This window comes from Bradysia coprophila, unplaced genomic scaffold (genome assembly GCF_014529535.1).
Source record: "Bradysia coprophila strain Holo2 unplaced genomic scaffold, BU_Bcop_v1 contig_232, whole genome shotgun sequence".
NCBI lineage: Eukaryota > Metazoa > Arthropoda > Insecta > Diptera > Sciaridae > Bradysia > Bradysia coprophila.
Genome location: NW_023503493.1, coordinates 9,917,305 through 9,945,183, shown reverse-complemented (window position 1 = coordinate 9,945,183; position 27,879 = coordinate 9,917,305). Strand labels below are relative to the sequence as shown.

Genomic DNA, 27,879 nt, shown 5'->3' with positions numbered 1-27,879 from the left:
TAAGGATTAGAGTAACGCGTAAAGTCTATAGTATGAAAGACTAAATTCAGTTTCATTCAGCTATACTTTCATTCCATACTTTATGGGAACCGTTTTCATAGCAACAACAATTATTCCTTCCGAGTTATGACCCGACACGAGTTAGAGACTTATGATTTTTGGATGGTTAAAAATCTATGAGGGGCTTCAATACTAGTGTAACTGAGAGAGTAGTTGAGAGCTATGAATCCTAGAGAGATGCAAGTCACTAAGTCTTCTCGTAGTGGGAATCCAGAAGATTTATCAAAGCTCGTGAGTCGAGAGATAGTAATCGTCGTTACTTATGACTGGGGAATTACTAATGCGCGAATTATTCCAGAAAAATACGAACTTGTTACAATAAAATGTTAAACCTAATTCGTGAAGGGACCTACATTATCGCCACTTTCCTATGATGAATGTCCTATGGTTTATTAGTGCATAACGTCCGTGAGTTCAAATTTTTGTGTTGACTAGTTGGGTCTAATGAAAGAGAATAGACCCAATCTTGTACACAAGATTCTCCGCATTCTCTGGCATTCACATACGTATTCTTACCCGGCCACAGACGTACCAACTTATCATTTTTCCGTCTGACAATAGTTTTTTTTTGGCGAAAACTTCATTTTTCTTGTGGGTCGCTAAAGCATCACGTGTATTAAATAATATTCTCTCTTGTTGATACACTCGATATGGGCGACTTGCCTAGTCACAAGAAAGACTTAATTGGGAATGCTGTCCCCTAAACCTCTTGTCTAACAATGACTTTATTTCCTCCTTTTCTGAACTTTTTTTATTATGTTCCTTTGACCATCTTGAATTTGATTTTATCGAAAAGGATAATTCGATCGTCTAAATTGGAGTGTTGAGAACAAATTACTGAGAACTACTTTCGACTGATCCGGCCAAAAACCCTATTAATTCCAATTTTACCATGTGTGACGTACGACTGGCAACACTGCAAAGGTCAACAAATGTTTTGTTTCTGTGTCTGAAATTAATTATACTTCTTGTAGTCAGAACTGACCAGCAAAACGTTTCTGTTGACTAAGTCTCGGCTATGAAGTTCCACGGTCGCCCGTAAAGTTGAGGTTCTCGCATAATCATCCAATAAACTAACGTTTTCGTGCGGCTAATGATACGTTCCTCGTCATAAACTCACACTGTGTGTACGCATTCCAGTGAAAGACAGTGACAGTTGAAACCGCCAAAAATTCACGAAGGATTTTTTGAGAACATGTTTCAAGTAATTTTTGGACGCTGTAAGCGGAATTTCATTGCGAGGAGACATTAGGAGGGCTTGGCGAGATTGGTACTCTTCTTAGACTCCAGTCACTGCCAGGACTCTTAGTTGCTTTGCCTCATTCGCCAGCCTTACCCTTCGGCTGGTTTGTGGTCTGAAAGTTGACTCACTGATGTGGCTAGATCCTATTTTAACTCTATATGAGTAAAATGATCCGGACTATACAACTTAAGCTTTCGGGCTATAGAGTGAACAAGGCCGACAGAAGAATTGGTGGTGCGATGCCGCTGAGAGTTGCCAGTTTTTCCCGGCTTTTATTTGGATTGATCGCAAAGACAACATACATGTATTTTATGTTGTGCAGAACTCTTTGCAAAGCGACGATATGGTCGCTAGTGTCGGGTTGTTGTGATATTCAGTGGTGTGTCATCGTCTGGACAGGCTGTCATTTCACTTTTTGCACCAAAGGCCCTCGTCTCAAAGGTGGCTCGTTCGTCAGTCTAATTTGGAAGTGAGGGCTTTTGGGCTAAATAGTGGGAAAGTTTGGCGGTTGGCGCGCTGCTGAGTGAACGGGCTAGTCATATGAAATATGAGACTGGACCAGGTCCATATCAAGCGGAATGTAAATCACAGGCTTTGCCAATCTCAATGACGTCTGTGATTCGGGCGACAATGTTGCCTTACTCGCTATTATTATTGTAAGGCCTAAAGGGTTAGACGCAGATGACCTCCCAGTGGCTTTCTGGCAATTACAGTGTAATGAAGCGAGGTTCACGCCAGTCACTCTCTGCTTTCTGCCCTAAAAATTAGCTGATCATTTTGGTAACTAATCATACGGATCAGTTTGCTCGCCTGGAGTGGTTCATGTAGAGCGTAAGGTAATAGGTTGAGAAGGAGATTTTAATGATGACAGGGTAGCACAAAGGATCCCATGATCTGTGTGTTGTGTATTGATCAGAAATGATAACCCTAACTGATGAAGTCTAATGTGTGATGTAATACCGTAAGAATGAAACACTCAACGAATTCGTCCAATTATTATCGATAATGGAATTTCTAATTGTAATTTGCGTTCTATTATCTTCTTGGCTTTATCGTTCCGTAAATAAAATTAGAATAGCTCTGCACACTTCAGTTAATCCTACGTTCCAACTATCACGAAACATTTTCATAAAATACTAAGTGCTCTCTGCATGTAGCGAAACGTTGCGATATCTTATTTTAACATACAAATTGAATATCATAAAAAAAAAATTGTATATCACCATCGAGTGGATGGGAAACTTATGAATAAATTTATAAACCGTTTCTGGGTGGATGAAAATGCAAACATAAATTGGAAAAGTCATCATCACATATACGGTTTGCAGTGTAATGCATAAAATTAATATTTTAAAAGTAGTTAGACATTTCTGAAAACGGATGGTAGATGCGAAGATGGGAGCTTGTTTTATTTCATTAAAATTTTGTGCAACGATATGATGGAAGTATTACCACTTTCAGACATAGTTTGACTGAAACAAAATTGATTGTGGTGAGCTCCTTAAGTTATTAAGCTCGTGCAGTATACAGCACTGACAGGGGATATGAAATTCAGTTTGTCCGTATGCACAGAGCCAATGATAATACAACATCCTATATAATCAACTTATCATCGAGTTGGACAAAAATAACTTGAAATAACTGAATTTCTCACAGATGAATGAACATAGATTTAAAACACAGAACTAGGGGATTCATGGTTGAATACAGACTGACAATGGTAGTCTAACATACAACGAATGACACAATCTATTTCGACCAGTAGTTTTCCCGAAAAGAATGTGTCATTAGTGGTATGCTTGTTTGTGTTCAGCTATTAGAGCACGGCTTCGTCAGCCTACCGATGCACGAGAGCTTGGATCACCACTTGCGAAAATAGCCTAGTACCATGTCGATGTTTCCATTTAACTATGTAATTATAGTTGAATGTCGTCCCACCTGACAAATGAGGACGCAAGTCAATCAAAACATCATCTCAATCAATGGGTAACGTACCAGCAAACTTACGAACTATAATTGGTTTTATGCGTTGTACTGTAACAGTCATTGTTTGAGACCTTGAGATAATGCCAAGCCAATCCCGCCCTACTGTCAGTAGCGACCTAATTGTAAACCGAAAGTAAGGGAACGAATTCGACGATCTATCAAAAACAAGAACTTCACAGGCGAGAAATTGAACTGATTTATCATCTGTTGTCGACACACCGGTGTTAATGTCGGGCATTTAGACCAGAGCAACCTCGGAATGGTATTTATAATTATATTTCCGGTATGTATGAGAGTAACTTACAACATGTGTAATGATACATACTGCATGTTTCTGAGAACACTGTTTATTGCATAAATATCCAAGTCAATACATGCTGCACGTTACTCTCATGCCTTACGTAACCCATCTTCTCAATGCAGTTGCGACAACGATCACAGACGTTGCTTCGCTAAATTCGGTTAGGTAAAACTAGTGACGTCGTTGTAGATGATATTAGATGCTGCGAAAGTAATTCATTACATGAGGTAACAATTTTGTGATAACCGGACTCACAAGTCCCTTTCCTGAGCAACAAGCTCAACAGCTGTACTTGTCGAAAGACAGTAATCGAAGCAATTTGCTCTAAGAGACAGCAGTGAGTATCCCCTAGTTGTTTCCGAAATAATGAATTACGTAGCAGCATTAAGTGTATTCTGGTTTATAGATTGCCTCATGTGAAAGTTGACTATCACAAAGGGATTCACGTGAAATTATTCGAAAATATTCTTCATGTGATGGATGATTTTCGCATGGAGCGAACTATCATGCAATCGTATACTTTCTCATGGGGCAGGTAATGAAAGGTTCGGCAAATTGGATTCTTTAAGGCTTATCTTTATAAAAGAAGTACTGTGACACGACTTGAATATGGCGCTACATAATACATAAATTGTATGCAAAAATTTGTAGAACCATATTGACCGGAGTATAACACCCTCTAAATGCTTTGTGCATTTAAATGGAATACTTGTTACCTTGATTCTCAGCTGTGAAAACTAAGAGATGGTGCCACGGAAAAGAAAGTCAGGCTACCACAGTCTAATGTAAATTGATATGCAAGTTTCAGTCACAGATTACCTTGGATGCTGCGAAAGTAATTCATTATACCAGGCTACAAGTTTTGTGATAAAATCAAACTCCCAAGTCTATTTTTGAGTAACTTGCTTCGGTAACTGTTTTGTCAAGTGTAGTTCTAAACCTCACCGTCGGCTACGATATACGAAAAACTAGGCCCCACCATTTGGGCGGGTCAGGTCCCTTGACTTTTCTAAATGTATTTTTGATCAATTTAATTTTCATTTTTTATTGTTAAGCTTCAGAAGCATCACTGATTCCAGTTTTTTTTCAGCTGTATTTGTCAAATTTAATACATTATCGTCTATCTCGTGACACGTTTACTATAATAATGACTCCACGCAAATAACAGTAAATTGAGTTCTCAATTTTCTTAGAAATTTTCAATTTTCAACATTTTCAATCAACCGTAAATAAAATATGACTCGTGTATGACTTCCCACTCGTATGAGCTGTCCATTATTCTGTTTGAATGCCTCTTTGTTACATCAGAGTAGATGCGAAGTATGTCTTGTGAATGTAAGTAAACGAGGACTTTTTCACAAAATAAAAATGTGCGATAGATGTTCTTCTCTTACACTTTTGTACAAATCAGTTTACCAATATTTTCGGTAAATTGGTACCAATTTCGACTCTATAATGGTAAAGGGATTTAAAATATTTGTAAATGGAGAAATTTATTGGTAGACCGAGAAAACAAATAATCCCTTGAATATAATTTCCCATTCACAAAACCTTCAATCGTGAATAAAATATCACGAATCGTGTGAATTGCGGCCCTCGCTTCGCTCTGGCCGCAAACTTCACACTCGTAACATGCTTACAATATTCTCTTCGAACAAATATGCGTCAGACGAATGGCTCGCGATTAATATAATAGCTTCGCGCTGTGGGATAGTGCTAATGTTGAAAATAGTCCGTTGCGCAATTGTAACGTTAAAAAGCACTTCGCATATGTCAGAGTCACGGATGTTTGCAAAAATTTATGCAATCAACCTTAACATTCTTAAAGAATATTTCAGACTCATCATGAACAGATTCATCATATTAAGGTTGATTGCATAAATTTTGCAAACATCCGTGACTCTGACATATGCGAAGTGCTTTTTAACGTTACAATTGCGCAACGGACTATTTTCAACATTAGCACTATCCCACAGCGCGAAGCTATTATACTAATCGCGAGCAATTCATTGGATCATTTATTCGGGGGCCATTTGAAAGCTGCATTTTTTACGTTACAATTTGGCAACGGGCTAGACGCAAATGCACAATGCACGGACTGGCACAACTATGAATAAAACATTCGGACACATTTATTCAACAACCAAAACAGCAACTCCTTTCTCTTTAAATTAATAGGGAAAGCACAGACGAGACCGTCAAACACAACGCTCCTTTCCCTTTCATTATTTACTGAAGATCATGTGTAAATCTCTTCGATTCATTTTAATTCCATGTTTAAAAAAAAATTAGTTGAGATAATTCATCTTATATTCCCTGAAAAAATGTAACTTTTTTATTAAAATTTCTTACACTTTTTAATCAAAGTGTAATTTGATAACAGGCGTAAGATGCTGTTGTTGACAGACAACTTGATAGTTAACTATCAAATTTGTTGGTCAACTATCAAGTTGTTAGTCAACTATCAAGATATTAGTAGTTCACTAGCAAGAGATATTTACACGTTAAAGGCTGGGCATTAGAGATGAGCGGGCCGACGTTTTTTCAATACCCGACCCGACCCGGCCCGATCCAATTTTTTGAACCCGAGCCCGACCCGACCCGAGACTTTTCTCTTCACGGCCCGACCCAACCCGACCCGAAAAAAACATCGGCCCGACGTGACCCGACTTTTTTTTACTATAAGAAATTTAATGAAAAATCATTTTCTACGCATAAAGGCTTTGCAATAATCTTATACGCGAAGTAAAATAATAAAATAAGTTAGTGTTTCATGCTTTATAGGCTTTTATTGGCTTACTTTAAATTTGTATTTCTAAGTCGGGCCGGCCCGAATTTTTGTTTTCAAAGCCCGACCCGACCCGGCCCGAATGAATTTTCAAAACCCGGACCCGAACCCGATCGGGCCGGGTCGGGTCGGGTCGGGCCGATGTATTTCGGGCGGCCCGCTCATCTCTACTGGGCATCGAATGATGAAATTATTCTTCCTACTAGTTTCATGCACATCGAAAACAAACTTATATGATTTACCCACACTACCAAACAAAATAAAATTTCATCAAAGTAATCTTTTTTAATTGAGGCTATGATCAACAGTGTAAAATCCCGTTTTTCTCGGATAGCTTCCAGATCCTTAGTCCTACATAGCCTCAGGATTCTAATTCGGCGTATTTAAAAAAAGAATCATCCAAATTGGTTGAGAATTACCCTCAACGAAAAACTGTTACTCACATTTAACGTTTTTCATAGCATTTCATACATTTTCAATCACAGTGAACCTTTTTGTTACCCACATTTTTCGGTATTTTCAGTCAAGGGAATAAAGACAGTTACCGAAGATTGTCGCTCAAAAATACAAGAACAAGTTCGCTTTTATCACAAAATTGTTTCCGAATTAATCAATTAATGGATTACGTAGCAGCATCTAATGTATTTTGTTTTACTGTCTACTATAAGCGAAAGTTGAATTTCACCTAAAAATTCACGAAAAATGAATCGAAAATATTTCATAATCGATTATTTTCGCAGGGGCCAAATTGCTGTGTAATGTTCTACTTTCGCCGGTCATTCGTTAATCTTTTTAAAATACAAGCAATAGAACATTGATGGAATCGACAGTTACGCTGCGCTTCTCATTGTTTAGCTTGTGGTGAATATCGGATGGAAATGAAAAACGCAGCATAGTTGTCAATCCCACCAATGCTAAATTGCTGGTGTGTTACCTAGGTACCTTACACCAATTTAAAATGCTAACTGATATTGATTGTACGGCTTGTTACAGTACATTAAAGTACAGTATGTGAAGGCATCATTAAATACGAGATATAAGAAAAATGATGGGTAAAGCTTCATCGCTGCGACTATAAAATGTAACATTACCTCATTGTGTTGAATGAAATCAATAAATTTTTCGCTGAATTTTTCCAACTCAGTTACATCATCAAGGTAATATTTTGTGACGCAAAAAAGAGCCGAAAATAAAACACCCTACTCACCTTTGCATCTTTGGCATAATAAAGTCTATGGCCCTTTAACCTAAAATAACGACGTCGCCATCTTTGGAATGACCATGTCTGTTTCAGCAAATATCCCTCTTTGGTTGTAGCCTGAAAATAAAGTAACATAATAACAATGTTAGATCATAAAACTTAACAAACACACAAAAAAAAGGCCAAATGAAACACACAGAAGAAAAAAGACATGATGTCGTCAACGAACATAAAAACCATAAAAAAAATCCAACATTTTCTCCGTCTCCGTTGTTTAGATGGATGTAAACCAAATCGTATACCCAAACACTGGTTACCATCCACTGTATACACATAGCGTAAAAGTTTTACCTTAACATTATTCGATTTTAGGTTATGTAAAAGCACCTGTGGACTTGCTTCAAGGTTACAAGCGATGCATGAAGCTTGGAGGGTTGTTCGTTAGTCATTATGAGATATGGATGAATGAGTGTACGTATATCCATATATACCCAAGTGAAGGTAAATGCTTTTCCACCACCACCGTTTGCGCCATTTACAGAAAACACATGGAGGAATGGTGGGTCGGAAAATAGACGGGAAAAGAAAGAGTGGAAATAAGGCGGTGTGTATAAGGATATGCATAACGTGACTAAATGGAATCGCTTCAAACGTCTGTAATGGTATTCGTGTGTTATTAAAATACTTTTGTGTTTATAGCGTAGATGACATCGTTTCGGTTACAGCGAGGGTTGATAGGTATGGAGAAAATGGAATAAGGACAGATTTAATGCAATAAATTCTGAGTAAAATTGTGTGAGAATGTTGTACGTTTGCTGTGATTATAGACATTGGTGTAGACGATAATTGAGGAAAGCTTTGATGGAGTACACCGCATCGTATCGTCACATGTGAAAGAGTAGTAGAATTTAGAAAAAAAAAATCAATTTCGCTAATGTTGTTGGCGCTAATTAAAGCGAAATGAGAAGTCACACTCCTCAAATTCTATATTATCTTTTGAAGCTTAGGTATCATTCATGAAGTATGTCACGTGTGACTACTATTTTCATCTCTTTCTATTACGTTTTCAACCACATCTTGCAACTCCTTCGCACGCGTGACATACTGTATGGATGAACCCTTAAGACTTTCGACGAATTGAGTATACTAATAACCAAAACGTTGAACTGAACAAGTACACTGAACACTGACAATGTGTAATGCATTTCATATCGGCTAAGCTTGGGTCTTGGCTGATTATCTTATCTAAGAGTCAAATGCCCCCCCGGTCGTTATCAATGTATTCACGTGTTCGTTAATCAATCAAAATTAATGAAAAGAGTTTGGCGTTAATCTCTTGCCGTAATCTCGTAATTTATTGCAATGAAATAGTTATTTGTAGACCGAGGGGGAAAAAGTTTATTTTCAATGAATTGAGACAAAAAAGACTGCTCATGATAATGGCGCAGCCAGTAAAAAATCGATCTTTTCATAATCACAATAAATAAAAATCATCAATCTTCATCAGTGTTCCCAAAATGCAGGCTGAGTTTCCAAGTTGTATTGCGATTGAAATTCTTTGTAACAGATAATCCTTTGATTTGACCTCACCCGTAGCCCTTTTCATTAATGAACCCAGTTTGTCGATAAATTTCTTTGTCTCTGGGCCCATACAGCCTAAAGTCTCAAACGCAATGAGAGTTCGAAAATAATTCTGTTTCAAAGAAATATAATGGTTATGCTTATGTCCCTCAGCTTTGTATGCAATTGAGCGCGCTTTCTTTGATGAATCATTAATGAATGATGCAGCCATGGTATCCCGGACGGTAACATCCCACAAGAGTGATCTCCCATGACTCCATGAGCGGGGAAAAGGTTCATTTCGAAGGAAATTCCTACTTTCTACCAAAACGTTTTTCGCAACAAAGGTGCCCGAAGTTTCAGCTGAGGTAAGAAAATTACTATTTTCTCGCCTGTATTTATTGTCAGAAAATTCGTTCTTCCATTTGCAGTGTATTGTCAGCACTGTCATGCACGATAATAATTTCAAAACAATCACCTGACAAAGTGTAATCAACTCAATTCAATTTGAATACCATCATGATCATTGGTTCTTCAATTGGTTGCTTGCAGCCAAGCGACAGAATATTTGAAAGCTTTCTGTTCATTTATGTCACTTTGAAGTACTATATCATCGAAAACTTGTTTGAAAATTACGCTTTGCTCAAGAGGTGGACCTTACGCAGATCGCTGGGTCTACAAAATGTTAGTACGATTTGAGTAGAAGTTTCGTATTGAAATGTTGTTAGAGCTAACGACATTTTTTACGATATCATGGACTGATGAGGAATGGTATTTTTGAACTACATATTAATGCAAAACGTCGACAAACGTATCTAATTTTCTCTCAGAACGAAACAGTTGTCCCACTTCTTGGTGTGTAGGGATTCTACGAAAAACACTCCAAAAAATCTAGTACAGTTACCGTTCAAAAGTTCATTTGAAAATGATTTTTCACAATGCAGGTGAGAAAATATAGTAATTTTCTCGCTTCAGCTGAAACTTCGGCAGCCGTTGTGGTGAAACACGTTTTGTTTTCACGGGAAAAACTAGAAAATTTCACAAACAACACCATTGAAATGAAACTTCCAATTTTTATTTCTCTCGGTGAACCAAATAGCTACTTTTGAAGTTGATTCGTGTGCTTGGCATATAACTCGAAAAATTGACGGTTTTTTCTCTCACACAATCGATTGATATGATGAAGTATGACCTTTTGATTAAATTTCTTTGATAAATAACGACGCGTGTCACAGAACAGTAAACAAATAAAACAATAAAAAAAAGCCCAACCGAAACAACATCACTATCCCCAATTGTAAAATTCCCCGAAATAGACTCTGTATGTCAACAATCCAAGTGTTTCAATCAACCGTACAAAACATCGTGACGACAATAAATTTTAACCTACACAAAACACACTCATGTAACGGCATACACAGCGGAGCATCTCAAACACATAAAATAATTATGTTTTATGATTTCGTCAACTCCGAACGGAATACAGATTGCTTCATACATGAATACACATCCCCATATATGCACACATGCTCTACACACCACGCAACTCTCATATAATTTTATTATCAATTTGACGGAGTTTTAATATCCTCCTGTCTATCAAAAGTTTCCAGGCTTGGGGAATGTTTCCATGTAAACGTTAAATGGGATAGTTTACCGTTGCGTTAAAATTGCTTGTGGTTGATGTGGTTTACACGAAAGTGATTTGGTTTCTTCTGGATTCATGTGAATACTTAGAGACTTTGAGACATGTACACCGCGGGTAGGCTATATTGATAGAAGAATAACAGATTGCACAAGAAAGGATGATTGGTATTAGCAAAGAACAATGACCAGAATATGCCCCTTGTGCATATTTTGCTTTGTATTCTAAATAACACTGAAGTTTCGACGACAAGTCAATTTTTCTTCATTAAGTCGTCGTTTTAACCATTTTGGATTCAGGTATAATGGTTTTACCAAATATTAAAGAAGTGTAGAAACGGTGAGACTAGTCGTCGTTTCATGAGGTAACTCACCGTTCCTTCAGTAAGTCTGAGAATCGAATTTCAACGTTTATAGTTTGTGTGAAGTTCACACTTTATACATTTGTAATTTCGATTATAAAATTGAATTGAATCAGAATCAGAAGCATGGTGCTATTTTAAGCTAATAACAACTCGATTCCAATTAGAGGCTAATGAATGCTGACAAAAATAGCGGAAATAATTCCGAGAATATTCCATCAACAACCATAGACATTATTAAAATTTGAAAATAATAATCTGCCTCTGCAGCGTATTACTATCACAATACGGATATAGGATACACAACGAACTGCGTAGTAATTAAATCGATGTATTTTAAAAAGCCCAGCCCATAATTCAGAAAAGGGGTAGGGCGAATGTAAACCGATCTAAATTGAATATTATTTCGTTGGAAATGTTTTTAATAAAATTGTTCCATTTTGAATGGCATACCATAAGCCACCCGCTTGTGCATATTATTTTTGAATGGAATTATTGAAATATGTAACACAATATCGTAGCTCTGTAAAATGAAAATTTATTAATGTTTTAATGTAATTCAGGTATGTTCCATGGCATTGGTTGCATATATATCAATTTTCTAAATAATTTGCGTTCAATTATTTCCATTCGCAGTTTTTCGTACAATTATAAGGTCGTAATTCATGTATGAAAGAATCGAATTTTAGGCTTTTAAGGTTAATCAAAAAGTACTTTTAAGATCAGTCAAAAAGTCGTACTTTTGTTCCGAGTAGGTAGCAAAGTTGATTTTTCAGCCCCAAAACCAACCCATTTTTTCAGCTATAAAGCCCTAAGTTTTACAAACGAAATTCGACTGAAATAATGAAATGTGAAGGATTGTGTTGGACTTTGTAAAATTGACGTAAAAATGTTTTTGCTTCTGTTTGAAGTAACGGAGGTTATTTTGCAAATCTTATTATTTTAGTCTTTAACTTAATAGTTTGTCGATTATTCCCATCAATTTTTTCATATTTTTATCGATGCAGAATGTAATTCCGCGTAAAAATGTGTTCTACGATATGCCCGAAAACGCTTCGTCTTTTTTTATAAAGTCCATATGCGATTATGCTTTCTTGAGACTATTTTATGGATTACCATTTTTAATCGATCGATAGGTTTATTCTGATTAAAACATTGTTCCACAGTACGCCGCTTAACAATGTACCTCTGATTTTACACCGCTCCTTGAGAATCTCAAATCTGGACAATCCATGGCATTTATAAACAAGAATAGACCGGCTGAAGCCTTGTGAGGTCTTTTTTCATTTTTTTTCAATTTCTATTTACTACTAGCTTGGTACTCATTCAAGTACCACTTTGGTATTCAACTACCAAATTTTGGAATTATAAATAGGCAAGCGAGCCGATTAATTTCATCAGTCGGTGTGCAGCTCTCAAACAGTAAACATATCTACAACATCCGTATTAGTCAACTACCACGTTGGTAGTCAACTACCACGTTGGTAGTCAACTACCACGTTGGTAGTCAACTACCACGTTGGTAGTCAACTACCACTTTGGTAGTCAACTACCACTTTGGTAGTCAACTACCACTTTTGTAGTCAACTACCACTTTGGTAGTCAACTACCACTTTGGTAGTCAACTACCACTTTGGTAGTCAACTACCAAATACTCGATTTATAGATAGGCAAGCAGGCAGAGTAATTTCGTCAGTCGGTGTGCGTCTCTCGAGTAAGAAACATCTTTGCTGCTATATAGTTTGGGGGTCTAACTACCAACAACTACCAAACTTTCAAATTGCAATGTCTGCTATGAGCGATCGGTTACCTGATAACAAATAATAATTGATTTGCCTGGTGTTGGTTTGCTCATAGTAGCATTGCAATTTACCACCGTGGTAGTCAACTACCAAATATTTGTGTTATAAATAGGCAAGCAGGCAGAGTAATTTCGTCAGTCGGTGTGCGTCTCTCGAGTAAGAAACATCTTTGCTGCTAAATATTTTGGGGGTCCAACTACCAAACTTTCAAATTGCAATGTCTGCTATGAGCGATCGGTTACCAGATAACAAATAACAATTGATTTGCCTGGTGTTGGTTTGCTCATAGTAGCATTGCAATTCTAACTTTTATCAATCACATTTGATTTGTGACACAGACGGACGGACGGACGGACGGACAGATGAAGTGCCCACAATAGGTCTTTTTTTCCTATGGAAAACGGTGCGTTTTCGAGGCACGCCGTAGAACAATTGTTTACTCAGTTCTGCATCGATAAAAAGTATTTAAAAAAAATATGCGAATGATCAACTCCTGCATCTATACATGTCGTCGGCCCAGTATCAGAAGAATAATTATCTGACAATGGTTATTGGTGAATCATAAGAAAATCAGAAATTTGGACTGAAAATCGACGTATGGAGAAACGATACATTTTTGCATTAAAACAATAAAACTAAAAATGGCAACATTAGGAGTCAATTTGTCAAAAATTCGAACAAGTTAAAAACAAGCCTTCGGCGATTTTTGGAGGGTTATACAGTAATTGAATCAGGGGACAATAAGGACTGCGTTTATTCGAACGTGGAATGAATTGAACACTGGGGCCTGATGGTTAACTGGATCGAATGTTTCGACTAATAATAATAATCGACTGAAGAAACAGATTGAAGATCGTTTTGTGTCGTCGGAGAAAATTGACGAAGAAATCAATGTCAATATGCAGGAAAGCCAAGTATCAAGGACTTCAACATCAACACGGAATACGTATCGGTGATTGAATAGAGGGATTCTTCTGAAAAACAGACGTCCGAAATCGGACGCATTTTCTATTGGAATTTTTTATAAGTACCTAGAAAGATATTCGACCCCAGAAGCCACTTTCAAAAAAATTCTTCGAAGCTTTCGTGGCTGGTATGAGGTCATCAAAAACCGAAAACTGACACTTTTCCAACAATTTCTCCAGTTACACGAGCCGTACAGGATCGTGTGGGGTGTCATTAGAAAGGTAATTGCACGTACTTACGGGGCAAATAGGGTCTTAGTGGGTTTGAAATTCATCTGAGATATGTACAGTTGAAGGTTTCAACCGAAAAATGACTGAAAACTTACACTTTTTTTACAGAAATTTCTCGAGGTACACGGAACGTGCATGGTTGTGTGGGGTGTCATTAGAAAGGTAATTGCATGTACTTTCAGTACAGAACAGTATGTCTAGAAAAGTCTTGTTGCATCAATGAGAAACATTAGTCGTGTTCTCCAAATCCCTAGTGTACTTCCTCGCGCATTCACACATAACTGTAACTCTCGTCGCATCATTTATGTGTACAATCGTTTTCCCTTGAAACATCCATACACGTGTTGTACCCTCCAGCACCAAGTTTCTCGTATGAAAATGCCATTTCGACATTTATAAAAAAAAACGAAATAGTTTGACACCGTGTGTTGTGTACTTTGTACGAATATTTTCAAGATGACTTTGAAAACAAATATCCACTTTCAAGGGAAACTCATATTTCTCCACCGACGACGACGACGACGTTTCTTTGATGTATAAATATTTGAAAAGGATTGTGAGTTAATTGAAAATGGAAGCTCATACAATTTTCGTTATGCGATATATTTCAAACTTTATTCAACTTAAATTGAAATTTTCTTCGGCGACATCACTAGATGATAGGGATCATAATTATTTTGTATGCTGAGTATGTCATTGTCATTTATATACACAGCAAGTTTTGTATATATACATTTTTAGAAACTAACGTATTGTTCGCATTTTATACGTAATTCCTAGATTGAACATCTTTAATATTTTCTTAGTTATTCGATGTGCTCATTGTTGTATTCGTTACATACAAAATTCTGTAGGGTAAGCGTAAAAATCCACGGACAAGCATGAGTCCTCAGACAGTCTATTGTACTTTCATTCTTTGACTGTTTTAAGAATTAAAGAACAATATGTGCCCGAGAATTGGTACGTTTACCCTACACACTGAAAAACTTCGTTATCGTTTTCGCTTATGTGATAAAAAAGAGTACACACTTGTCACTATCAGTCTCGGCAAGCCTCGTCTTCTTCGTCACAAGTGTGTAATATATATTGTTCCGGATTATTGCCCGGATTATTGGTTCATAAGAGTAGTCGTCCGTCCCGAGTTTCGTGTATGTACATACAGCCCGCTGCCAACCTTGTAGCGCTAAAAAACCCTCGGTTCCACTTTATCGAACTAATGCTAAGGAGAGAAAAAAAGAAATTCCAACAAGAGCGAAGTTTTGCGAATCGTTATAGTAGGAATTTCCTATCTCCTTCCAGGAACCATGTACGGTGTGTATGGTGTGATTAACCATTTTTCTTAGCAAAACAAAAATTTCAATAGATTAAGTTTGACTAGTGGATCGCCACCGGTTTTCAGTGGGTTTTGATCGTTTTGATTTTTATTTTTAACACTTTGCCACGCGTGCTGTTGTCAAAATCAAGTTTTTTTATAGGAGGGTTACGTAGATTGCTTGTTGAAAAAGGACTTCACCTTGCACAGATTTAATACCTTGGACAGTATCTGAAAATAGGTTGTGAAAATTGTTATCGTCACTACCGCAAATTCAGCGATGGCACTGCCAATTGCCTTCGAGTCGACCTTTTGAGATACGAAGTTTAAAAACCCTCATTTGTTAGGAAATTAAATTTACCCCTGAAACCCCGTGCTTCTATCTACGTAGTAAACACATACTAGGCGAGCCAATCTTAATCTATTCGTTACACAATTTTTCAAAACAAAAAAATCCTATTTTCTTCCCTGTCAAATCAAACGGGGAGAAAATCGACACTTTCTCACCTGAACTGTAATCAGACGAAGCGTGAAGAAAACGTTTTATGGCTTTTTGAGTGGAGAAAAAAAGGTTAATCACATCGAACATGGAAATAGTAATTTGTAGTGTGAGTCACGAGTCACCCGAGAAAATGAAATTTCCTACGTTTTTCCCGAGGTCAACACAACATTATTCTCAATTAGGGCTTCCGAAGCTTCAGCGGAAGAGAAAACGACTAGTTTTGAAACGTTGAGCTCTGACGGTATTTTCTTGCATTTTCCCTAATGAATTACATCAATTCGGATACCCTCTGACCTCTATTTATGACAGTGTAAATGGAAACTCCATTCTTTCTTTAATAAAAATATGTTTTTATTCACAACAATCGAAGTAATTGGGTTGTGATATACTCGTGAAAAATCATACAAAATCTCTCCGCTCTCAAGCTATTAATAAACCATCAAAGGAACTTTATTTTTATTGTATAAAACTGAAGTACGTAAAATGAAACACCATTGAATGCAATTCCAACTGTAAAAATACGGCCTCAGCCTCCATGTACCCTATATTGTTAAAGGAAAATATAATTTCCCATACAAAGCGTATCATAACAATGTACAAAGGCAGAAACGAGAAAAAGAAGAAACGTTTCACTACACTGTTGTGTGGCACGTGAAATTAGTCCAAAGAGTTGCTGTTTTGTTATACAAATGTAAAATATATACAAAAGAATATTACGAAAATTGCCAGGCCCGAGTATATACATAGGCAAAGGAGAAAAAGCAATTTTTCATCGGAGATTTTCTTTTTAGACGGGAAAAAAATATCCATTAGTTTTACGGCTGTATTGAAATTGATGGAAGAAGAAAATCAATCAGAAAAAAATACAAAGAAATTTTTTACCGATTTTCAAAGAACAACAAGATGGAAATTAGGGTGTATCGATTTTCATCGGTTTTTCTTTTTGTTGTATTTGCTTGAATTTAAATTTTGTTTTTATTCGCTCATTCATTCGCATGTTCTTCTTCAGACTAATTTACACAGAATTTACCGTGGGTATAATGGAATTTCATATTTTACAGCCCTAGGGTTGAAAAGTAGTTCTTTGTTTTGTAGTCTGTGTGTAAAGCTGTGTACTGCATAACGGGATAATATAAGTGAGTACTCAAATTGTATGTGTGTTTATTGTCATCGGCTTCGCTTCAATCAATTCTGAAGAGGCTATATAATTTGCAACTGGGCCATGGACCATGGATTGAGCTAGATTATGTGCACCGGTTAGTTGTTGTTCATCGACTAGGTGTGAAAACAATGAACAAAGGTATTGGTAGCTTGATTTCCTATGGAAATTCAGTCAATCTTAAGGGCTTTAAGTTAATTTTGGGACCTAAAAGAAAACATCACGAAACCATAAGACATGTGTAAATTAACTGTAAATTTCTCTCCTGTTAGGCATACACTATTATCTGATGGGCTTATTTGCCAATCAGATAATAGTATTTAAATGCGTCGAAACCGTACTGCTCATGTTTCAAGCGCTTATTTCGACTCTCTCAGCATGTAATGGTACATGTCTAGGGAAAAGTGAAAAGTAGGGTATTCGTGTGAATTTTGTGGATCCGAGGCGTGGCCTAGGATCCTAGGCGTGGCCACGCAAACGAGTTGGAATTTCTTATTTCACGCAAAGGTGAAACCAGCTTTTTTTCATGGTATAATCAACCGTTTTCTCTCCACGAAAAACATCAATTAGCCATTCCATTTATGAAAACGAAAACAAAGTGACACTTCGAATGAGAAAAGCTTTATTTTCTCCCCACGGGAAAGTGCTGCACTTTTCTTACTAGAAATGGCATTCGACCAATCGTCAAAAAACACAAATTTCTCTTGGCCTATGGAGGGGAGGAAATAAGGTTGTTCACATCGCAAGCAAACAAAAAATATTTCGAAAATTGAGCCACCCTAATGGAAAGCGAAAAGATTTTTTTTTCGTTGGTTTTTTTTCTTAGATAGATCGACCTTTTCCTTCGGTTCTCTTTTTTAATTTATGTTTGTAAATTATTACAATTTTCTTTTCTGCTTTTAAACAATTGTCGGGGCTATAATTAACATTATAATTTTATGATTCGGAATATTTCAAAGAATATATTCCACGATATATACGATTAATGGTCCACTAGTAATTCCATTATTAGAATTACTCGTCGTATTAATGCGATCGGTGGGCTGTGTGCTTATAAAAAGAGGAAAAGTGTTTGTTTGTTTTGTAATAAATTTGTGGAAATTTGTAAATGTGCGTGCGGTTAAAATCGTTTTTTTTGTTGATTGTGTCTCTTCGGTCGGTATCTGTTTCATATCATACCGGAGTGGACGAATATTTATGTTTAAAAAATTAAAATTTTCCAAACTTACCAAATTGTTGATATTCTTTGTAGACAATCGACGGTGAAATATTCTAGCCGGTTCCACTTCATTTTCACTTTCAGATGATTCTTCGGTGATCGGCACTCTTTGTAAATTTATCGACATCACAATCGTACAATACCACAAACACTTTCTACGGAACCGAACAAAAGCTTTTCGTACGGACACAGAATCATGTGCAATAAATCGGAAAAAAATTACCCGATAAAATGGTTCAATTCAACATTTTGCGCTCGGAAAACACACTACACACTGGCTGTTCTACAATTAAACAAAATGAAGAAATTGCACTGAAACGATTCCGATTTGCACCACCCCGATAGAAACAAATTGTCCATTAGCACACGTCAAGCTTTTTTCACGTATCCGCCATATTTGAATTTCTCCGTGAAGCAAAGTCAAAATGTTGTGTGTCCTGTCTCTAGTTCTTCGTAGCGATAGAACATAGGAAATGAGAATTTTCCAAACGAAAATGTTTCAACTTTCAGCGTAAGTATAACGTTGCATTATATATGTACAATCTCTGCGTATACCTACATGTATACACACTGCGTGAAAACACTCTCCGAACTCACAACTACAACAACAACACCGAGGAAAACATATCTTATCATCAAACATTTTTACAACTTGTTTTCCCTCCGTTTCAGCATAGCCGCATTATTCATCTCTTTCATGTGCACACGAATAAAAGCTTGCTGGATGATTGGAAAAAAGTTTTCGTTTCAATAATTTTGTGCTTCACCACAAGGGTTTTGTTTTCTGTGTGTCCGATACCCGGTTGGATACTATAAAACACGGTGGAACATGAGTTTTTAGGCCCGTGCGAAGTATATCGGTCTTATAGCGGCAATAGGTGCCAGCAGGGAAAGTTGTAACTGCACAGGAAGGATATTGAATATTGATGTCTAAAAAGAGTCAGCAAAGGCTCTAAATCGCAACCGAACTTCGTGACTAAGACCGAAAACGCACGAGTAATTTTGCGTTGATGGCATCGACAATTACTTTGCAATTTCCATTGTTTTGCATGTGGTGAATATCGGATTGTAATGGAAACACTGCAAATTTGTCGATCTTATCAACGTAAAATTGCTCGTGTGTTTTCGGCCATAGCGGAATAGTTTCCATGTCAATGTTTGTGCGTGTCACTGAGAAGTTGACAAACTCTCATTTATACCAGAAACAATTTTGAGTTGCAGCTGAGATCGACAATTACGTATTTATCATTTATTTTCGACAATTATCAACGCACACAGGGTTGCAATTACCTTCCATTGTAATCCGATTTGTAGCACACCAAATTATTCGTGTGCCTTCCGACTTACAGAATTTTTGATGAGAGAAATATTTTTGCGAGCGAATTATGTTGATCCAAAAAAAAACTAGGTTAGGCTGGAAACACAATGTCAATTTTTCTTCCTGTAGTACCAAAACCGTCACATTCACTCACCAAATTTAGTACCGAAAGAGCAACATTCTCCCCTACTATTTTCTCTCAATTTTCATTCCCGCTTATGTCATTTTCGATCCTATCTTTATTCTTTCCCAAATGTGTCAAGTTGTTGTATGTACGCGAATGTAATGTTTTTAGTGTTTTGTGACAATGCATTCATAAGGATTGCTTTCAGCATTCATACGGACTGCTTTCGGCATTCATTCGGATGTCTTTCGGCATTCCTACAGATTGCTTATTTTTCGACATTTGTGAGAATACATGCACACGGAACGGACTTCTTTAGGCATTCATACGGATTACTTTCGGCATTAATATGGAATGCTTTTGCACCGGTATGTTGTTCAGTTTTGTTGTTATGTTTTGTTCGGAATGTGACTTTGGTACTCCAGGAAGAAAAATAGTATACAAACCACGGATCAAAAAGGTGTGTTTTAGACCACGGTGGTGAAAACGTCCTTAGTCTCCGCTCCGCTTCGCGTCGCTCCATCCCTGGACGTTTTCACCACCTGGGTCTAAAACACACCTTTTTGATCCTTGGTATGTAACATACTATTAAGGTGCGAGCGCACATAAAAAAGTGTTCCGTTTTACGTCCGTTTTCACTCCGTTTTGCCTTCGTTTAGAAAAATAAAATTGAGCTCGATTCAACTCTCCGTTTACTTGACAGTTCGAACTTTCGAAGTTTCTTTTTTTCCTTTTAAGTTCATTTTCGTTCACTAAATGTTACCAAAACTTGCAACAACATGTTCATAGTGGAATGTCTGTTTTTTTGTTTATCAATTATTTCGTTCAAATGTGTTAAATAAATGGTGATAATAGTTTCAATCAATTAAAATATCAATTAAATTTGATAATAAATACTTTTTCAGTGTCAAATCATATTTTTATAGAACATTTTAAGTGAAAATAAAATTTGATTGACAAACACTCAAACATTCAAAATGTCAAGTAAACGGATGAACCGTTTTCTAAACGGAGAGCTCTCCGTTTAACTGCGCTAGCGGCCTTAAATTGCTGATATTGCCAACCATCCACGTAAAAGATTCATACAAATGAAGGAATGAACGAAACATTTAACGAAGCTTAAGGGGTCGTTGACCTCTTTTGCATCGAATATTCAAAGTAGGATTTTTTTCCCCGTTGAACAAAGTTAGCCGCCGACCAGTGACCAGATTTCCAATTGTTCGTGTTGTGCATTCAACATCATGAATAGAATTGTATACTATAATATGGTGTTCGTATCGGTAGGGTCTCAATGATGTAACCGATTGATTTTATATTCGAATTTATATGTTCGCTTTCATTTCGATAACAGCAAACAAAGCAAAATTATTACTTTTTTCACACCCATATATCGCGCAGCGTGTAAACGTTAAATGAAAATAAAGAAAAATCGCGTGAAACACCACACCGATATATGAGGAGAACATTGTTTGTATTTTAGACGAGGCTGTCGGTGATGATATCAATGCGACACACAGCGGACACGGAAAGCTAAATCAGGACGGGAAATGGTATTTCAAGTTTAGAAAAAAAGAACAGTTGGGTATAATGGAAAATGTTGATAGAACATGACTGGTGGAGGTTATGTTATGGATGTTATGGATGTAGAGACTGGGTGAAGTATGGAGTATCACATAGTATCACTTGTTAAATGCATACTGTAAGAATATAAGTCATTCAATGAGAAGTAGTGCAGTAGTCAGAGCGAAATATTTTTGAAATGTCAGCTTCTAAGGGCGGACTGGTCATTTTAAATTCCTGTGTTGGTACCTCTTTGGACTAAATCTTTCACGCGCCTTGTGATAGCCAGTACTGGCAGCTTCGGATGCAGTAAAATTAATTTAATTTGTAGTCCGAAAAGTGAAGATGTTGTGAGGGCCATTAGTGACATACATTTTGTTTGTAAAAAATATTTATTTAGAAATTTACAACGTCAAGTGGCGTACTCAACTTTCAAAAGGGATATCTGATAAATCGTAGGCTTCATACATTTTAGAAACTTAGGCGTCTTTGATTGGCAGTAATGTTGCGGTTTATTCGTCAAAGACGTAGACACAGTCGGTTAAACTGTAGGCCGAACAATTTCGCGTTGATTACGCTGCTTGCCATTGTATGGCTAAACAATGGAAAACGTAGAATACGTTGTCGATCGCAAAATTGCTCGTATGTTTTCGGCCTTCATACGACGTAGTAAGCAAAGTATATAAACACTGACGGAACTGAATCTTTAGTAGCTCGCTCAAAAACTCTTCGTTAAGTTTCACCGGTGAGGATTTTGATACTTCTTTCATAAAATATGTCAAAATCTTCACTTTGGGTAACGAATTTTTAGTTCCTGAACGAGTTTTAGCGGATCACAAAAAATACGAAACCCAAGTTAAGTGAGCTTAAGTACAGCGTCGAATGCCGTTTGGTGCAGCGCCAATGTTTTCTACACGTTTAGTGGTATGGTAGTTCAAATCACAGTCTGTTCGTTTTATAGGTCCAGCGAACCGAGCCAGTCTAATGCACTTGTAGTCAGTGAGGAAATGGTTCCGGTTTCGCCGTGGTATTTGAGAATGGGGCAGTCGTGCAGTATATGCATCATAGTTTGTCGTTCGCTTCCGCATTGGCAACTGGGGCTGTCGGTCATTTTCCATTTGAAAAGCATGTCATTGCAACGCCCGTGACCAGTTCGCAATCTGTTTAGGTTGCAGCATATTTTGCGAGGCAGGTGGAATTCTTTGGATTTGGATGTATGTGTGCCGAAGTTGAACAGTTCGGTGCCGATGCCGTTTCTTTCCCAAGATTCTTTCCACACTTCCTTCGGATTGAATTCAGCTGCATTTAGTGAATTAGCTGTGGAAATAGCTGGTTTTCTGGATTTAAGGCGTTCGATTCTGGGTAGAGCAATGTCTCTGTTCAGTGGCACCTCTTCCATTTCCATGATTTCCGGTATAACGACAGCAATTTGTTTTGTCGTCTGATAGCTGGAGGGGCGATGTTGCTTAGGGCCGGTAACCAATCTAGTGGCGTTGATTTTACTGTCCCGGTGACCAGTCTCATAGCTTTGTTCAGTTCGACGTCGATTTTGTGTGCGTGTGCGCTGTTTAGCCACGAAGAACTGCAGTATTCTGCGCATGAGTAAACCAGTGCCAGCGCTGTTGTCCTTAAGCATGATGCCGATGCACCCCAAGTTGTACCCGTGAGCTTGCGAAGCAGGTTGTTTCTCGTGGTAAGTTTTGGGCGGAGTTTGCCGATGTGTTTTCCGTAGGTTAGCGACCTATCGAGACTCACTCCCAAGTATTTCGGTTCGAAATCATGTCGGAGAATTTTGTTATCGAACGTCACATGTAGCTCCATTTTCGCTAGTTTGTTGTTGAGATGGAAGCAGGTGACGACGGTCTTCGTTATACTTGGAATGAGACGCCATTCCTTGCAATACCGTACAAACACCGACATGTCCTTGTTTAATGTCGCGTTGATTTCGCTAAACAGCTTGTGTTGTGCTGCGTATGCCATATCATCAGCATATAAGAACTTTCGTGCTATCGATGGCGGTAGATCGTGGACATATAGGTTGAAAAACAGACACGCAAGAACTGATCCTTGTGCTAGGCCATTGTTCAGTTTTTTGAAGCGAGTATTCTGATCATTCAGTAGTACTTTGAACTGCCGATCGCTGAGCATGTTGGCGACTATGTTGACTATTCGTAGGCAGGGAACCGCTTTTATTAATTTGTACAGCAGACCCTTCTTCCATACAGTATCGTAGGCTGCTGTCAGGTCGATGAACACAACACCGGTCTTCAGCTGTCATTGGAATCCTGCTTCGATGTGGTTTGTTAGCGTGAGTACTTGCTCGTCGCAGCTGCGTTTCTTTCGGAAACCAGCTTGTTCAGCTGGAAGCAACCGTTCAATTTCGGTGACTATTCTGTTGTATAATAACCGTTCAAAAAGTTTGAACGTGACCGATAGCAGTGCAATCGGACGGTAGCTTTCAGGAAGGTGGTCGGGTTTGCCGGGCTTCAACAATGCGATTATTTTCGTCTTCTTGAACAATGGGGGCAGTTCGTTGGACAGTAGAACGTGGGTGAAAAACCTTGTCAGCCACAGCCTCGTTTTTTCGCCACTGAAGGTCAGGAACTCCGGATAGATAGCGTCGAGACCACTAGCTTTCCCATTTTTCATGTACATCAGTGCGACGTTGATCTCATCGGTAGAAAATGGCCTAGAGAGTTCGTTGTCAATGGGCGTGTGTTTACGTATACCTCGGTAGGCTTCGGTAGACCTCGGTAGACCTCGGAAGATCGAAGGTTTCTAGATGTCACTCTACAGAATCTACCGTTGCTCCAATCCTCCAAAATTAAGTGACTACTCAGACAACGTGTAACGTTTGCATCATTTTATTCGCGTGCTCACGATTTGGAACATGGAAGACCAAAATTTATCACAAAAACAATTTAAATTTCATTACGGGGCCAATCTCTCATAGATCCAGTCCTTCTCCCCTTGAAAAACCGATTTATTGTCCACAGCAGTCGTATCGTCAGTTTTCCGGAACTGAATCCGATCATGCAAACGATTGCTCTGTCCCTGCCAAAACTCGAATCGATGCGGAACGACCAGATAGCCTCCCCTGCGAATCGATTCAGACAAGACGTTTGTTAGCCGTCAACGATAACGAAAAGCAAAATCTTTTACCAATTCGGTAACGGTACCACACCATCCGGTCCCAATTTTTGCCGAATTTCCGCTTCGATTTGATCCAAGTAGTCTCGACCCGGAATCGTTTGACTTTGTGGACTAGCCAGAGCGCCGATTTGACTGTCTCGTGGCCGTTGATGGAAATACTCTTCCGAATCTGATGTTGGAACTTTTTCCGCCTTGCCTTCGATACGAACTTGGCGTCTTAACGGTACCCAGTAGAAGGTCATCGCGACATTCGGATTTTCGTTCTGAAAGTAGTTATGTTTATGTGACTCGAGTACGACCGGTGATAGTGACAATTTTACAATGGTGACGGGAAAAATCTCCGAGTGTATTATCGTTGCAGCGGCGATAATATCGTTTCATGGACGATAATATCGTTGCTAGGACGATATTATTGTTTCAGAAAACGATATTATCGTCCGGAAAACGATATTATTGTCGTCTGATACGATAATATCGTATCAAAAACAATAATATCGTTTCAATCGGCGATAATATCGTTTCACGGGTGATATTATCACTGCAGAAACGATAATATCGTTGCATAAAACGATATTATCGTCGCAAAAACAATAATATCGTTTCAATCGGCGATAATATCGTTTCACTGGTGATATTATCACTGCAGCAACGATAATATTGTTGCATCAAACGATATTATCGTCGCAAAAACAATAATATCGTTTCAATCGGCGATAATATCGTTTCATGGGCGATAATATCGTTGCACGGACGATAATATTGTTACAGAAAACGATATTATTGTCCGGAAAACGATAATATTGTCGTCTAATACGATATTATCGTCGCTCGGACGATAATATTGTTACAGAAAACGATAATATCGTCACAGCGACGATATTATCGTCCCCGACGATAATACACTCGGAGATTTTTCCCTAGCCCTTTTACAATTTCTTTGGCTTTGCGGCTGCCGTAGTTGGTGAAGAATGTGAATCCGGTTTCGGTAACACTTTTCATCAGAACAAATCGTGACGACGGAACGCCTTCTCTATGGGAAAATTTCAAGTAAACAAATCGATTGTTGTCACAGAACATTTGCACAGTCAAAAATACTTAGTGGCTGTTGCCAGGCACACGGCATTAGGTTCCAATATTTCTGGTGTTTTACATGCATCGTCCAACCATTTACGGAATAGATGAAAAGGCTCTTTTACTTCGATGTCTTTCTCAAGGAAAATATCCTTCTTTTCCATGTACTTTAGTCGTAGCGCTATGGAATGATAAAAATACAGATTTATCATGCACAGGTGAAACAGGTCAAAGATTGAATGCTTACAGGCCAAATCTGACGACATTCTTCGGATAAATTGTTTCATGTACTTAAAATTTAAACAAGAAAAAACGATAACACTTCCTCTCCAAGAGTGTTGTGATAAGAAATGTCAAATGTCAGACACCAGGAAGATGCGGGAAAAGGCAATAAGAACGCATAAGATTCTATTCAGTACAATTAGGCCGTGTGTCACCGCACATTCTTTAAAAGAATTAAAAAATTCTCAAATAAGTTGACACTTTTAGTCCGAACATTTTTGACAACAAACTTGATGTAAGCCTACACGCCAAATTTTCCAATTTTCAACAAACTAATCCTCGCCGAGTTAATACTGCAAAATACGAATACGACACACAATTTGTGACTTGGACTTTGCCAAACAAAAACAAATTGACAATATAATAGCATTTCAGTTGATCGCTAACAAAAATCGAATACACACAACATTGTCCTACAAGTTCCCCACACTAATTTTAACTGAAAGCCAGACTTCCACTTCCAAGGTCTTTAGGCAATATATACCTTGCGCTTTGCGTATTTGTGGGGAACATGCAAAAGTTCATCACAGTAGGCTATTGAACCCACTAAAATCTAATTTTAAATCGCTAGAATAATTCCATAAATCTAAATGTGATACTAAGAAACCACGTGTTTCAATAAGTCCTGGGAGCGATCCTGAAGACATGGACCTAATCTTTTTGGGCTGAATGGCGTACTTTCGTTCACTTTTCCAAGCCCTCTCAAGAAATATCACTAAATAACTAAAGAAATCCAACATTACATCTACATTACACATTACATTACACATTGCACATTACATTACATTACATTGTAATGTAATGTAATGTAATGTATTGTTACAAACTGCATCTTCGATTTCTGAAGCCAATCGGCGAGATAAAATTTTTTGGTTTGCTGAACCCAGAAAAAGTTGGGTATTAGTAGCTAGATTCGCTCACTGAACCTTGCAATATTACCTAATATTACGTAATATTGCAAGGTTCAGGTAGCGAATCTAGACAGTCGGCTTAACTTTTTCTGGGTTCAGCAGCGCACTTTGGTGAACTTTTGTGAGTACTTTAAAAGTTCGCAATCCAAAAAATTTTATCTCGCCGATTGGCTTCAGAAATCAAAGATGCAGTTTGTAACGCTACATTACATTACATTACAATGTAATGTAATGTAATGTGCAATGTGTAATGTAGATGTAATGTTGGATTTCTTTAGTTATTTAGTGATATTTCTTGAGAGGGCTTGGAAAAGTGAACGAAAGTACGCCATTCAGCCCAAAACGATTAGGTCCATGTCTTCAGGATCGCTCCCAGGACTTATTGAAACACGTGGTTTCTTAGTATCACATTTAGATTTATGGAATTATTCTAGCGATTTAAAATTAGATTTTAGTGGGTTCAATAGCCTACTGTGATGAACTTTTGCATGTTCCCCACAAATACGCAAAGCGCAAGGTATATATTGCCTAAAGACCTTGGAAGTGGAAGTCTGGCTTTCAGTTAAAATTAGTGTGGGGAACTTGCAGGACAATGTTGTGTGTATTCGATTTTTGTTAGCGATCAACTGAAATGCTATTATATTGTCAATTTGTTTTTGTTTAGCAAAGTCCAAGTCACAAATTGTGTGTCGTATTCGTATTTTGCAGTATTAACTCGGCGAGGATTAGTTTGTTGAAAATTGGAAAATTTGGCGTGTAGGCTTACATCAAGTTTGTTGTCAAAAATGTTCGGACTAAAAGTGTCAACTTATTTGAGAATTTTTTAATTCTTTTAAAGAATGTGCGGTGACACACGGCCTAATTGTACTGAATAGAATCTTATGCGTTCTTATTGCCTTTTCCCGCATCTTCCAGAAGATCGGACATTGTTCACTTTCGATAACATAAACCAAGTCACTGAAAGTATGCTGAAGGTAATGTAATGTAATCAGAAAATGGCATGTGTACGTCTAGGTTCTGAAAAGCCACGTTAACACACGTCTGAGTTGATCACGCAGAGCAAAAATTTCTAACAGCTCTTCCATCCAACGTTTTGTGTGCTATTTTTTTTTTTTGAAAAGTCGT

General features: G+C 37.7%; 2 protein-coding genes across 3 annotated transcripts in view; both read right to left on the bottom strand.

Moving 5' to 3' along the window:
• Positions 1–18,843, bottom strand: part of LOC119076505 (diacylglycerol kinase eta) — an 83,919-nt gene extending 65,076 nt beyond the window's left edge. Inside the window, exons 1-2 of one of the 2 annotated variants that reach the window (XM_037183285.1) lie at positions 18,346–18,843; positions 7,586–7,696 (exon numbers count right to left, since the gene is read on the bottom strand). In XM_037183285.1, the coding sequence (XP_037039180.1) occupies positions 7,586–7,696; positions 18,346–18,462 (228 nt within the window). In that variant the 5' untranslated portion in view covers positions 18,463–18,843. The remainder of the gene's footprint in view (positions 1–7,585; positions 7,697–18,345) is intronic. The other variant, XM_037183286.1, reaches the window with a different exon arrangement.
• A 5,337-nt stretch (positions 18,844–24,180) lies between these two features.
• On the bottom strand, positions 24,181–25,943 carry LOC119076503 (pyridoxine-5'-phosphate oxidase-like). Its single transcript, XM_037183284.1, has 5 exons — positions 25,809–25,943; positions 25,586–25,742; positions 25,421–25,520; positions 24,500–24,753; positions 24,181–24,434 (listed from the first exon to the last, which is right to left on the bottom strand). Exons 1-5 carry the CDS (start codon positions 25,846–25,848, stop codon positions 24,269–24,271), a joined length of 717 nt encoding a protein of 238 aa, XP_037039179.1. The 5' UTR covers positions 25,849–25,943; the 3' UTR covers positions 24,181–24,268.
• Positions 25,944–27,879: the final 1,936 nt, after the last annotated feature.